This window comes from Nycticebus coucang, chromosome 2, assembly GCF_027406575.1.
Source record: "Nycticebus coucang isolate mNycCou1 chromosome 2, mNycCou1.pri, whole genome shotgun sequence".
Classification (NCBI taxonomy): domain Eukaryota; kingdom Metazoa; phylum Chordata; class Mammalia; order Primates; family Lorisidae; genus Nycticebus; species Nycticebus coucang.
In genome coordinates, this window is record NC_069781.1 from 103998017 (window position 1) to 104012912 (window position 14896).

At 48.7% G+C, this 14896-nt stretch overlaps 1 protein-coding gene across 3 annotated transcripts in view; it reads left to right on the forward strand.

Annotated features, from left to right (window-relative positions):
• Positions 1–10950, forward strand: part of FGD3 (FYVE, RhoGEF and PH domain containing 3) — an 81468-nt gene extending 70518 nt beyond the window's left edge. For 2 of the 3 annotated variants that reach the window (XM_053577843.1, XM_053577851.1), the window contains exons 16-19: positions 6088–6147; positions 6557–6697; positions 7373–7513; positions 8228–10950. In XM_053577843.1, the coding sequence (XP_053433818.1) occupies positions 6088–6147; positions 6557–6697; positions 7373–7513; positions 8228–8479 (594 nt within the window). In that variant the 3' untranslated portion in view covers positions 8480–10950. The remainder of the gene's footprint in view (positions 1–6087; positions 6148–6556; positions 6698–7372; positions 7514–8227) is intronic. The other variant, XM_053577861.1, reaches the window with a different exon arrangement.
• Positions 10951–14896: the final 3946 nt, after the last annotated feature.

Consider the following 14896-nt stretch of genomic DNA (forward strand, 5'->3'; position numbering starts at 1 on the left):
GATGGATGGGTAAATTAGATGTGTGAATAGATGGGTGGGTGGATAAAAGGGTCGATGGGTGGGTAGATGGATGGATGGGTGAATGGAAATATGGATGGAAGTGGAAATGTAGGCAGTATAGATAGATGGATGGGTGGAGAATTGATAGGTTGATGCATGGAGAATGGATGAATGGATGGATAGGCAAATAGTTAGATGAATGGCATATGGAAATATGGATGGTTGGGTGGATAGATGAATGGGTGAATGGATGGATAGCTGAAGGATGGGTAAATAATGGATAGGTGGGTGAAAGATGGATAAATGGGTGAATAGAGGTTGGATGGATAGATGAATGGGTGAAGGATGGAGGGATGGTGGATGGGCAGGCAGATGGGCAATATGATCTATACCTCTTAAAGAACTCTCAGTTTGGGGCCCAGTTCTCACTCTCTGGAATTAGGGAGATTTAACTCAACCCTGCTTTTCCTACCATTCCACTTGAATGGAATCTGTTGCTTTAAGAACCATCCTCAGAATATATTTCCAAGCCCCTGCTAAGCTATGGGCTTCAGGCTCTGTTAATCTTCCCTGGTGTGAATGTCCTCCTGGCCAACCCATACTTTACCACCCAGCATGGGCAGCTCAGCACTCTCAGTGACATCACTGTTTCTCTGTGCCGTCCTCCTTCCCTACCAGGATAACCTTTATCCTAACTTGTGACAGCACAGGGTAGTTTTCCCTGGAATTTTGGTGTCTGGCTTCTTTTGCTCGTCAGTGTGTTTGTGAAATTAATCCATTATCTATTTTTTTGGCTCAATTTACTTATACATCCTTCTGTTGTTAGACACTGGCATAGTTTCCAGTTAATGACAATGAGACAAAACCGGAAGACTTTTCCTGGTTTTTATTGCTTTGGTTTGTCCAGTGTTCCTGTTTCCTCACACAGGAAGTGATAAAAGGAAGAGAAAAGTCATTTCATACTGGTCAAGGGAACAATACAACAAAAGGACATTTAAATTCTAAATATTTATGCACCCAGCTTAAGTGCTCCCAGATTTATGAAACAGACCTTGATTAGTCTGAGTGATATTATATCCCATAACACCATAGTAACTGAGGACTTTAACAGAACTGGACAGAGCCTCTAAACAGAAACTAAAAAAATATATAAAGGAGTTAAATGTGACCTTGGAACAAGTGGGCTTAATAGACATACACAGAATATACCATCCTAAAGATAAGGAATATATGTTGTTCTCATCAGCCCATGTAACATACTCCAAAATAGATCATATTCTAGATATAAATCAAACTTCAACAAAAATTTAAAAAATTGAAATTATACCTTGTATATTCTCAGACCACAAGGCAATAAAGGTAGAACAAAAATGTGCATCCCTACACAAAGGCTTGGAAATTAAACAACCTTATACTGAATAACATTTGGGTCAAGAAAGAGATAAAGGAAGAAATTGTTAAATCCCTCAAACATAACAACAATGAAGCTACAAGTTACCAAAACCTGTGGGATACTACAACAGCAGTCTAAAGTGGGAAATTTATTGTATTAGATGCCTACATGTGAGAAACAGAAAGAGACCACATCAACAAACTAATGAAATTGTCTTAAGGAAATGGAAAAAGAAGAACAATATAATCCCAAACCTAGCAAAAGAAAAGAAATAACCAAAATTAAATCAGAGATTAATGAAATTGAAAACAAAAGAATCATTCAAAAAATTAACAAAACTAAAGGTTCTTTGAAATAAAATTAATAAACCTTTGGCCAGATTAATTAGAAGCAGAAAAGTAAAATCTCTAATAACTTCAATCAGAAATGATAACGAAGAAATAACAACAGATATCACAGAGATATAAGAAATTATCTCTGAATACTACAAGAAACTCTATGCCCAGAAATTTGACAATGTGAAGGAAATGGATCAATATCTGGAATCACACCCTCTCCCTAGACTAAACCAAGAAGAAATAGATCTCTTGAACAGACCAATGTCAAGCACTGAGATCGAAGAAACAATAAAAAATCTTTCAACAAAAAAATGCCCTGGTCCAGATAGCTTCACACCAGGATTCTATCAAGCCTTCAAGAAGAGCTTATACCCATACTGTAAAAATTATTTCAAAAAATTGAGAAGGAAGGATCTTCCCCAACATGTTCTATGAAGCAAACATCACCCTGATACCAAAATCAGGAAAAGAGCCAACTAAAAAGGAGAACTTCAGACCTATTTCACTAATAACTATAGATGCAGAAATTCTCAATAAAATCCTAGCCAATAGCTTACAGCTGCACATTAAAAAAATTATACATCATAATCAATTATACGTCACAATCATGCCCAGGATGCAAGGTTGGTTTAACATATGCAAATCCATAAATGAAATTCACCATGCCCATAGAAGCAAAAACAAAGACCATGTGATCCACTCAATAGATGTGAAAAACGTATTTGATGAAGTGTTCTAGGAACACTTAAGAGTATAGGCATAGTTGGCACATTTCTTAAACTGATTGAGGGCATCTTGACAAACCAACAGTGAATATCATTGAATACAGTAAAACTGAAAGCTTTTCCACTTAGAATTGGAACCAGACGAGGATATCCTCTTTCTCCACTACTATTCAACATGGTGCTGGAAGTTCTAGCCAATACAGTCAGGCAAGAGAAGGAAATAAAGGGCATCCAAATGGGAACAGAGGAGGTCAAATTCTCCCTCTTTGCTGATGATATGATCTTATACTTAGAAAACACCAAAGACTCAACCCCAAGACTCTTGGAAGTGATTAAGAAATATAGTAACCTCGGGCGGCGCCTGTGGCTCAGTCGGTAAGGCGCCGGCCCCATATACCGAGGGTGGCGGGTTCAAACCCGGCCCCGGCCAAACTGCAACCAAAAAATAGCCGGGCGTTGTGGCGGGCGCCTGTAGTCCCAGCTACTCGGGAGGCTGAGGCAAGAGAATCGATTAGGCCCAGGAGTTGGAGGTTTCTGTGAGCTGTGTGAGGCCACAGCACTCTACCGAGGGCCATAAAGTGAAACTCTGTCTCTACAAAAAAAAAAAAAAAAAGAAATATAGTAACCTCGGGTGGTGCTTGTGGCTCAAAGGAGTAGGGCACTGGCCCCATATACCGGAGGTGGGGAGTTCAAACCAGGCCCTGTCCAAAAACTGCAAAAAAAGAAAGAAAAAAAGAAAGAAATACAATAACCTCTCAGGATATAAATCAATGTCCACAAATCGTAGCCTTTGTGTATACCAACAACAGTGAAGTTGAGAAGCTAATAAAGACACAATTCCCTTCACAATAGCTTCAAAGAAAATGAAATGCCTAGGAATGTACCTAACAAAAGAGGTGAAGGACCTCTACAAAGAGAATTGTGAAACCCTAAGAAAAGAAATAGCAGAAGATACTAACAAATGGAAGAACATATACCATACTCATGGCTGGGAAGAAACAACATTGTTAAAATGTCTATACTTACCAAAGCAATCTACGGATTCAATGCAATCCCATTAAAATACCAACATCATACTTTGAAGATTTAGAAAAAATAGTTGTTCATTTTGTATGGAACCAGGAAAAAACCCATATAGCTAAGACTGTTTTTAATAATAAAAACAAAGCTGGGGCATCACCCTACCAGACTTAGGCCATATTACACATTTATAGTGATCAAAACAGCATAGTATTGACATAAAAATAGAGACATAGATATTTAGAATCAATTAGAAAACCATGAGATGAAACTAACAGCTTATAGCCACCTGATCTTTGATAAACCATATAAGAGTATACACTGGGGAAAAGAATCCTATTCAATAAATGATGCTGGGAGACCTGGATAACCACATATAAAAGACTGATACTGGGCCTGTACCTTTTACTACTTACAAAAATTGATTTAAGATGAATAAAATATTTAAATCTAAGGCATGACAAAATAAAAATCCTCGAAGAAAGTGTGAGAAAAAATTTTGAAGATGTTGGCCTGGGGAAAGATTTTATGAAGAAGACTTCTGTGGCAATTACAACAACAAAAATAAATAAATGGGACTTAATTAAACTGAAAAGCTTCTGTATAGCTAAGGAGACAACAACCAAAGCAGACAAATTTCAGGCAAAGGCTTGATAACTACGATCTGCAGACAACTCAAATTAATCAACAAAATAGAGCCAACAATCCTCACAATCTTGCTCTATCACTGGGCAAGACACATGAATAGAGCCTTCTGTAAGGAAGACAGATGAATGGTTAACAAACTTATGAAAAAAAAAGGTCATCATCCCTAATCATCAGAGAAATGCAAATCAAAACCACCCTGAGATATTATCTAAACCCAATAAGATTAGCTCATATCACAAAGTCCCAAAGCTGCAGATGCTGGTGCTTATGTGGAGAGAGGGGAACACTCAGTTTGGTGGGACTGCAAACTAATGCAGACTCTTTGGAAAGAAGTATGGAGAATCCTCAAAGAACTCAAATTAAACCTTCCGTTTGATCCCGCAATCCCTCTACTAGGTATCTACCCAGAAGAAAAAAAATCATTTTATCTTGAGGACATTTGCAGTAGATTGTTTATCACAGCTCAGTTTACAATCACCAAGATGTGGAAACAACCTAAATGCCCATCAACTCAGGTAATGGATTAACAAACTGTAGTATATATTCCATGGATGTCATGGATTTAGCCATAAAAAGATGGTGACTTCACATCTTCTGTATCAACCTGGATGGAGTTGAAACACATTCTTCTTAGTAAAGTATCACAAGAATGGAAACGCAATTATCCAATGTGTTCAATACTAACATAAAGCCAGTAGAGGATCTAAGGCATGCCACATAGGAGAAAAACTCATTTCAATTCAAGTTGGGGGGAGGGGTAACAAGGGAGAGGGAGAAGAGGGGGAGAGTGGGTGCTCCCACTGAATGGGCATGGAGTGGGGGTGTTTGGCATATAACCGAAGAGGAACTCTACCTAACAAAATCAAATATTTTGACCTGGTTGTTTGTACCCTCCCATTAACCTGAAATTAAAAAAAGAAGAGGGAGAAAAGGAAAAAATAAGAAAGAAAGAGAAATCCCAGGAACAAAGTCTCCACAAAACTGAGACTTCAAAAGAGGGTGCCTTCCATCTATTTAAAGAGAATAATCTCTCTCTCTCTGTGGAATCTCCAATAATGCCTGTGAAATGCATGTTTGAATGCCACCGTCCCTCAGCAACCAGTGCCCACAGGGTGAAGTCCAAGCTAGGACCTTATTGCAAATTTGGAACCAAGACCTCAGGTCCTCCACAGCATTCAGTAGGTGAGACAGGAGGTGGTGGGGAGAAGGAGATGCTAAAAGGGGGTGGGTGGGTGGTGCTGAAATGTGAGGAGATGCTCTGTGTGTCAGGAGAAGGAACCAGCAGAGGAGGGAGACTGAGGCAGAGAGAGACAGGATAACTGACGATGTACTCCTGTGGGGCCTGAGTAGGGGAGCTGAGGAATGTGCTGAGGTGGGCTGGGGGCAGGGTGGAAAGAGCTCTGGAGCATCCCTTGGCTTAATTCTTCTGCTCTACTTGTCCATCTGAAAACACTCCACTACTCAGACCAGGATTTCTCTATCCAACTGCCTGCTGGTGGACGTGGGTTGTTTCCTACGTTGCGTCTTCATGTTTTGGCTGTTATGAATAACGCTGCTGTGGACATGAACATACAAATGTCTATTCAAGATCCTGCTTTCGATTCTTTGGGGTATATATCCCGAAGTGAAATTGCTGGATCATACAGTAATTCTGTATTTAACTTTTTTTTTTTTTTTGTATTTAACTTTTTGAAAAACCATCACATTGTTGCCCACAGTAGCTATACCATTTTCCATTCCCACAAACAGTTCAGGGACTCCAGTTTCTCCACATCCATGCCAACACTAGTTATTTTCTGGTTTGGGGTTTGTTGTTGTCGTTGTTGTTTGTTTGTTTTTGATAACAGCTATGCTGAGGGGTACAAAGTGTTTTCTTGTCATGGTTTTAATTTGCATTTCCCTGGTGACAAAGGATGGGGGAATTTGCTCATGTGCTTGGTGGCTTCTCCCACTCTTCTTTCAGGGCACACAGACTCCTGGACCCTGGACCCTCTGGGCAAGGAGATCAGGCCCTGGATACCAAGTACGGCCAGCCTCACTCTCCACTGTCAGACAGGGCAGCTGGAGGAGAAACCCTTACCCCTCTTGCCTCTCCTGGCCTCTTCCTGGATAGTCCTCTGTCCCTGTGAGGTGGGGTCACAGGTGCCCTCTCATTCAATTTTCTGACTGAAAGAATTTCTTTTAGCCAATTCAAATGCTGATGATTTTAACAAGCAGACTTCTGGATTTGGGGATTTGGACTGAAACTTTTAAATGATTACTTGAACAAAATTCATCTAAAATATGTTAGGTAAGGATGAGAAAGATTTTAATATTCCAAGATTGAAAACACGAAGTACCACCAGGAATATGTACATAGTATTACCAAGGAATATATCTGGATGATATATGTAAAAACGGTTTTAGGATTCTAACCTAAGAATGTTTTGTAGGTCATCTGTGGGAAGTGCTCTGAGTTCAAGGCTGAGAACAGCAGGCAGAGCCGTGTTTGTAGAGAGTGTTTCCTGACACAGCCGGTGGTCCCTGAGAGCCCCAGTCCTGAGGCTTCAGCTGAGCCCAAGCAGAGCACAGAGGTGGGTGCTCGTGGTTCCTGCTCCCCTTGGCGTAGCACAGCGGAGCCTCTCAGACCAGACATGTGTCCTTACCTCCAACCCCACAGCTCCATTAGCTCTGCTCCCAGAGCTCCCTGGGGGCCAGGACAGATAGGCGGTGTCTTAGTGAAGTCCACAGGCCCTGAGAACCACCAGGGAGAGCTTCGGGGAATAGCCAGAGCAGCCCATATTTGAATGCGTGTGCGCACACACGCATGTGCAGTATGTGCATGCACATGTGCAATGTGTGTGCATGCACATCTGCAATATGTGTGCACACATGTACAGTGTGTGTTTGTGTGTGTGGTATGTAGAACTAAAACATTCTCAGCCCCTGGGCCGCGACCCACTTCAGGTACTTGATGTTGGGTTTTTCTATTATTTTGATGCTGTCCTGACCCAACACATGGACTCCCTCCCTTAGAGGGCCTAGCCTACAAGCCCCACCTGACGCCACATGCACCTATGTTCTACAGGCCTGGCTTCAAGTGACTCTTGGTGATGGGTGAAGCTGGTCCCCATCTCTGTCCAGGCCTCGGTTGTGCCTCCGCAGCCAGCTTCCTCCCAGTAGTGGCCCTGGCTCTGCCCCAGCTTCCTCAGGAGCGAGCATGACCACTGTGAGTGAGATACCCTTAACCTGTGCCTCTGTGTCCCCAGAAGCCATCCACTGTAGAACCCCGGCCCAGCCTGCTCTGTGGGCCCCTGCGACTGTTGGACAGTGGTGAGGCCTGGAGTGAGGTATGGGCCACCATCCCCGTGTCGGACCCTCAGGTGCTGCACCTGCAGGGAGGTAGCCAGGTACGTGTCGCTGACCCAGGCTGGGTGCTGGGGGCTCCACTCTGCTTCTGTAGTCCAGAGCCTCAGGCCTAGAGTGCCCACAGCAGGCCTGGGCCACCTGCCTAGGGACCATCTGCTTGAGCAGTGTTATCTGGGGCCTCAGTTTTCCCAGCCACTCAGAATTCCCCTCTGCTCCCTACTCACAGGAGACAGGACCTACTGAAGCCAGGACCCCAGAGCCAGCCAGGGTTTGAGGAGGGCTGTGGTTCTGGCTCCCCCTTTCCACATGCATGCGCTTATTCACCTTTTCATTCATTAATGCATCCTGGCTGGGCTGGGAGCTGTAGACCCTGTGAGGACCAACTCAGGAACCCTTACAGCCCCTCTCCCAGTCAAGGACCCTCATCTGTCCCTTTTGAGCTCTAGCTGCTGCCCTGTCACAGAGGCTCTTCCTGCCTCACCTCCCCAGTGACCTGGCAGCCTGAGAGAGGCCCTGGAGTCTAGGTGTCCTGTGAGGTGGGCAGGGCGTCCCCCTCCCCATATCCTCTCTCAGAGGGCCAGTGGGTTGCCCAGCCTTCTGTTAACAGAGGGCAGCACAGGCATGGCTATCACCTACCAGGCCCATCCATCTCAGCACTTGCCTTGTGTGCATGGAGCTCAGGGGGCTGCCTGGGAGAGAGCTGAGTCACAGGGGTGAGTCTGAGGACTCCACTCACCCTCCACTTTTTGCTGCAGGACAACCGGCTGCCTCTCACCATCCCTCTCACAAGCTGCATGGTAAGCGTGCCTGATTCCAAGGAGAGGCCGGACTCAGGGCATGTGTGGAAGCTGCAGCGGGCCCAGCAGTCCTGGTACCTGAGTGCTCCCACTGCAGAGCTACAGCAGCAGTGGCTGGAGGCCCTGAGCACTGCCACCCAAGGGGACATGGCCCAGGACAACTCCGGGACTCTGCAGCTTCAGGCTTCTGTAGATGCAGCTGCTCTATGAGCTAAGCCTGCCCTTTGGACTGCTGTGTTGGGCCTATGCTGTTCTGGGAGGTGGCATGAGAGGTCACATGAAAGGTGCCTGGAACTGCTGAGGATGGGCTAATAGCCCTGAGCTCTGAGCACTTGGCCCTGGAGGGTCCTCCCTCTTCAGAGAGAAGGAAACTGAGGCCCAGAGCAGGACAGCCCAGGGTCACCCAACAAATCTCAGCCAAGAGCCCAGCCTCCACCCAGCCCCAGCAGTATGGCTCAGAGCAGGAGAGTGTGGCTGCATGGTGACACAAGCTCCAAAAGGGAAAAGGAGGCAGCCTGGGCACCACTCAGGGACAGCCACGTTACTGCCTGGTCAACAGATGTCTGCAGTGTGGTCCGCCCCAGCCTCTGCCCATCCTGTCTACGCTGTGGACTCTGAATCATGACTTACTCCCTCTGGGCTCCCCTCCCTTCTCTGCCCCTCTCCTGTGGTCCTGCCTGCAGCCCACAGGAGGGGCGAGTGATAGGCCTGCCCCATCCTGGCTAGACTCATGGTTCCTGAATAATTCCACAGAAACTCTGCCGGGAGACTCACCCCAGCCACCAGGTGGCCAGTGTGTGAGATTCGTGGCTGTCCCCTTTGCAGGCAGCACAGGTGCTTATCTGCATAAATAAATCCCAGCCACCAGTAGGTGGCCACAGCCTCACATTCTCTCCCTATCCCTCAGCGGTGTCCCCCCAACAAGGCAGACCCATTGGTAGATGGCTAGGGGACAAAGGTGGCAGAATCACCTAGGTCACATGCCTTGTCTAGAGAGCAGTTCTGTACCTGTGGTCCTGCCTGTGGGGAGGGTGGAGCACTGTGCTGTGTGTAGCTCGTGAGTGGCCAGGCTCAGAGATGAGCAGGGCAGGGTACCAAGCACTCCAGATGGCAGCTGTGGGCACCTCACAAATATCGTGGGTGGGGTGGGGCTCTTTGCCCAGAACCCCAAGGGCCTCTGGGAGAGAGTGGGCAGATTTAGGGACCAATGATGTGGTTCACTGTCTCTCAGGACCCCCCCCCCCACTCTAATATCCAGTGACACCCTGTGAGGACACCTGGTCAGACGTGTGGGGCACCTATCTTTGGGGAGACTGAGAGGGCAGCAGTGGGAGCTAGAAATAGGAGACTAGGCACAGGTGAAGTGGGGGACACAGGTAAGGTAAGAGGGCACAGGTGAGGAGGACACAAGTAAGGGGATGGAGACAGGTGAGGAGACACAGGTGAAGGGGTAGAGGTGAGGGGGGCAGGTGAGGGGACACAGATGAGCTTCTGCAAGTTCTAAATAGGCTGTACTTGGGATGCTGCCTCAGCCACTGCACACAGAGTCCCTGCCATATACCTGCCCCATGCTCCCCATGCTGCCCTGGGTGCCCTAGTAGTCCCACCTCACTGAGGAAACCGAGGCTCAGGGAAGTGAAATACCCTGTATGCTTCCATGCTGGATGGGGCTGCAGGGTCCAGTGGGGTAGAGATGGAGACTAAGCCTTCTTCCCAGTGGGTCATGGTAGACAGAGGCCCTGCAGTGGCCAGTGGGCAAACAGAGGCGGATGGCCTTGGCAATTGGGGAGCTTTAACAACTGTCCTCACCCAGGTGTCAGCCTGTATGGCCAGAGATTCTAGCTTTTTCTAGCGATGAAAGAAATCTAGATGTTCTTGTAGAATCTCCTGAGAAACTTTAATACCTGCTACAGGGTCTGAGATCACTGTGGTCCCAAACAACCCTGGGTGAGCAGCCAGTGTGGACCCAGAAAGTGAGTCCTCTGGGAAGCAAGGAAAAGGCACGTCACCACAGGCCTTTGGCAAGGCATGCCTCTAGACTCTGTCACCTGGTGCAGGGACCGCTGGATGCCAGCCAGTTGGCCTGGATCTGGGCTTCTTTGCTCTTGCACTGGCAGCTGCAGGCTGTTGTTCTCACTTTTTCCAGAAGAGGAAGCTGAGGCTCAGACAGGAAGAGTGAAAGAGGCACACTTCCAGCCTCCAGCCTGCTGAGTCCACATGCTGCACCTTATGGGGCAGACACTTATGGGGCCAGCCCTCCTAGGGTCTGCCCCCAGAGAGGCCTCCAGCTGGATGCTCCAGAAAGGGGGTTACTGAGGAACAGCTGCACAGAGGGCTGCTGGTCACCCGCACCTAAGTGTTGGGGGTGTTGGGCCCTCACACCCCCTTGGCCTCTTCTTGCCCCACAGCCCAAGGCCTGGGCACACTCCACTGCTCCTCCGTGGACCCCTTGATGGACACATGCTGGCTCTTGGCCTCCTCACTATCCTTTCCCTTCCTCCTCTTCCCCAAGGCCAGCACCCCCCCACCCCCTTTCACAGGCACGCTCTGGGAAAAGGGACACAATGGGCAGGGCAGGGAGGTGGCTCCTGGGGTTTCTGGGGCTTGAATGTTGAATGGGGCAGGAAAGGATCTGGGGTACCCAATTGCCACACGAGTTAGAGCCTTTCTCCCCTCCCTTCCCCCCCGCCCCCTCCCCTCACCCCCCCTCACCCCTACACCCACTGGTGGCTGCACCTGCCCAGCCTGCAGGCTGGGGCTCCTAGTGTCAGCGCAGGGGCTGAAGTTGGAGTACAGTGGGCAACACAGTGGAAAGGTTTTCACAGATGGGAAAGCAGGAAAAAGAAGAGAAAATTAGGGCAGGGGAGTGAACAGGCTCTTGGCAGAGATTCCTATAAAGAGGTCAAAGCCCAGGGACTGCTAACCACATACCACATAGCACCACATAGCATAGGGGGATGGGGGGAGGGGGGTTGCTGGTCGCATTCCCTGCAGTCCTGGGGGAAGAGAATGAGCCTCCAAGAGGGCCTGCTGCAGGCCAGATGCTCTCCAGCCATTCAAGAGAATTACAACTTAGAAGGCACCTTAGTAGTAGTGAAACTGAGGCCCAGAGAGGGAAATTCACTTGCTGGAGGTCACACAGTGAGTTAGGTGCCAGTGGGATTTACTCATTCACTGTTCATCCACTTGTTTTTTCCCCAGGCACTCCTAGCACACCTCCTGGAGGCCCAGCCTGGGCCACGCAGAGGGGAGGCCAGCCTCTGAGGCCCCTGTCCTGTGGGGAAGCATGTAAGCTGAATACTACTTGGGTTTCTGAGAAGGAGAGTTGGACACCACCTGTAGCTCATGGCCCAGCCACACTTTCAGCCCTATCACCAGGCCCCTGGCCTCAGAACTGGCAGCCTCCTTCCCACCTCAGGTCTTGCATTTGCTGACCCTGTGCATGGGGGCGCTTCCTGCCCATCCCTTGTGGCTGCCTCCTCGGCACTCACAATTACTCAGCTGCCTCCACAAAAAGCTTTTGCTGTAGTCTCTCCACTTTTTTAAAAAACTATTTGCTGTCTTGTTTAACCTCTCTTTCCCCATGTAGAATAGAAGCTCCCAGAGGGCAGGATGGAGCCCCTCCAACACTTCCAGGCATAGTAGATGCTCAGGGAATAACTGCTGATAGTGGTGGAAAGGCTCAGGGACTCCTGCCCCGAAGGTGGCTGCTCAGAGGTACTCCCTTGCTGCAGGCCCTTAAGTACATGGGTGTTGAATCTTCATTTTACAGATGGGGAAGTAGAGGCTGCCTGAGGTTGTAAAGGCCCTGGGCTCTCTTGCCTCCCATGAGGTCTTGGGTCTCAGAGACATGAGAGTCAGCTTCTACTCAGATGTTTGGTTCCATTGTGAAGATGGACACACTGAGACCCAGAAAGAGTCATATTCTCGGGACACAGGTAGAGGAGGATTTGGCCCGTGATCGGTCTGATTTCAGCTGTGTTTGCCTACCATCCTTCCATGGAGGCATCAAGATTGGCAGCAAGGGAGTACCTCTGAGCAGCCACCAGCCCCGAAAGTCTCATCCTGAGAGGCTGGCTTCCACCAGGCTGGAGGCCCCAGAGCGTAGGCCTTGGGGCAGCCCTAGCACCACCCTCCCTGCAGCCTGTGGGGTCTCCAGGCCTTGACTTTTAGCGCCAGCTGCTCCAGGGACCTCATGTGCCTCCTGGAATCCAAGCTCCTCTGAGTAGCCACTTCTGGCCCTGGGTATCCAAGAAGGAGAGTGGGCTCACCTCCCCTGGAGTCACTTGCTCTGTCTCTACAGATAAGCTCCTTCATGCCAGGGACCATCCAGGAAGAGCCTGGGTCCATCTGGCAGTGTGACCCCAAGGCCCATACCTTTCAGGCACCCCCCTCAAGAAACCCTCCTTTTGGGGAGCCAGTGGGCCAGGGGCAGCAGATGTCCACTCTGAAGCTGTATACTACATTCATGTGGGCAGGTGGGCAGCTCTGGGCACAGGTGGGTGTGGTCCAGGCCTGTTGCCTCTTCCCCTCAGCATCTCTTCCTCTCCCCTGGATGAAACAGCCATGGTTCCCGAAGGGCACTAAGTGGGCTGCGACGAGAGTCCAGGCTGTTCCCTGGCCACAACACCTCTCACACTGTTCATCTATTACTCAGATTGGAGAAATTCCTACCTCCCACCCCATGTGGAGGAGGAAACAGGGAAAAGGACCCAATGGAAGCCACAGACGACTCCTCTAAGTCCAGGGCTTCTCCCTCCATTCCAGGGGCCTTGGATGAAGTTGAGGGAGGGCAGGCGATGTGGGGGGATGAAGAGGAAGGCAGGGGAGGAGAAGCCCCCACCCCACATTCTGCACATTCCGTCCTGGAAAGTGGCCTCCTCGGTTGCTTGGTGCTAGGGCCCGTCCTGCCCTCCTGCTGACCTGGTGGATTTCTGGGCTCCATGCCCTGCTCCTAGGTGGGAAGCTCTGACAGAAGCTCCTGCAGGCCTAGGAAAGGCTGCATCTTAGTGATGATGACAATGAAACAACCATGTGGTTGTACAGCAGCAACATACAACCTCCTAAACAGGGTTCAATTCCCCTAAAACCTCTAGTGTGCTTACAGGAAGTGCAGGCCCTAATGCCACTGTGGGCGAGTGTGGTTGGGACCAGGATGGCAGCCCACCCACTCTTCTGTCCTGGCTCCCTTGGTGCCTCCCCTAACCTCTGTGGATGCCCCGTAAAGGCCCCAGGTTGGACCCAGCCCTCCCCAACCAGCCAGGATGGAGTAAACATAAGGTTGTGCCTGGAAGCTCAGGGACAGCAACAGGAAGAGCTGGAGGATTGGTGTGAGTAAACACATCCTCGAATTTCTGGAAAACCACGGTGTACCTGGAAGCGGGCTCCACCTGTGACCCAGGTGTGGCTAATCAGCAGTCCCTATCCCTGCAGCCACCAGGATTGGTTTGGGGGTGGGCATGTGACCCAAGATGGCCTCCCCTCCAGGAGATTGTGGGGGAAAGTCTGAGTTCCTAACTTGGGAGGTCATCTTGGAAGGAAAGAGTCTCTCAGTGAGACCCAGCAGTGGGAGGAAATCTTGTCTCATCTGACATAGTTATGTGAATAAATAAATACATAAATAAATAAAGTAGTTATTTGAGAGAATAAATTTCACGTGAGGTAAGATTTTCTGCTAACTGCTATTGCACTCCACCCAGCAGCCACCATTTTGCAGGGACCAGCCTACACCCTTCAACATGTCCTGCCTTGGCCATATTTCCCCTACCCAGAATCCAGGTTCACAGCTACTCTGAAGACACAAAAACCTTTCCTCTTTCCTGCTAGAGCCAGACCTGTCCCCCCATTGTCAGCTCAGTCTCCAATACCCCAGCTCTGATCACTATAAATGCTACATACCACCTTCTTCTGAATCTCCATCCAAGAAAGGGAGCTGGGCTTTCCCTTTGCCTATGAAAGCTCAAAGAAATAAATTATCTGGGCAGTGTCTGTGACTCAGTGGGTAGGGCATTTTCGAGGGTGGCAGGTTCAGACCCAGCCCTGGCCAAAAAATAGCCGGGCATTGTGGAGGGTGCCTGTAGTCCCAGCTACTCGGGAGGCTAAGGCAAGAGAATCACCTAAGCCCAGGAGTTGGAGGTTGCTGTGAGCTGTGATGCCATGGCACTCTACCAAGGGTGACAAAGTGAGACTCTGTCTCAAAAAAAAAAAAAAAAAAATTATCTGCACCCCCCCCCTCCAAACAACACCTGCCCCAAAGGGGCACTAGAAAACTGCTGACACCCAAATAGCCCATTCACTTCTGAGGAAAATAATACTGGGGGTATAATCACAAAGCACCCTACTTACCAGAGTCAAGGAGTGACTATATTGTGTTGTGTGAGGCCATAAGCTCAGAGGCCGACAGGATTTTATCCTCTGGCTTTACAAAACCTCAGAAGAAGTGGCTATGGTCCTCACTTTGCTTATACAGAAGGATGTTGCTGCTCAACATGGGGAGGCCAGACCTTAGGTGGATTCTCACAGTAGCAGACTATGGATTCCAGTGTAAGAAGTTTATTTGGGAGGTGATCCATGAAACGTGGACTGAGGCAGAGAAGGGATGAGAGTCAATGAGTGTCTCCCCCAAAT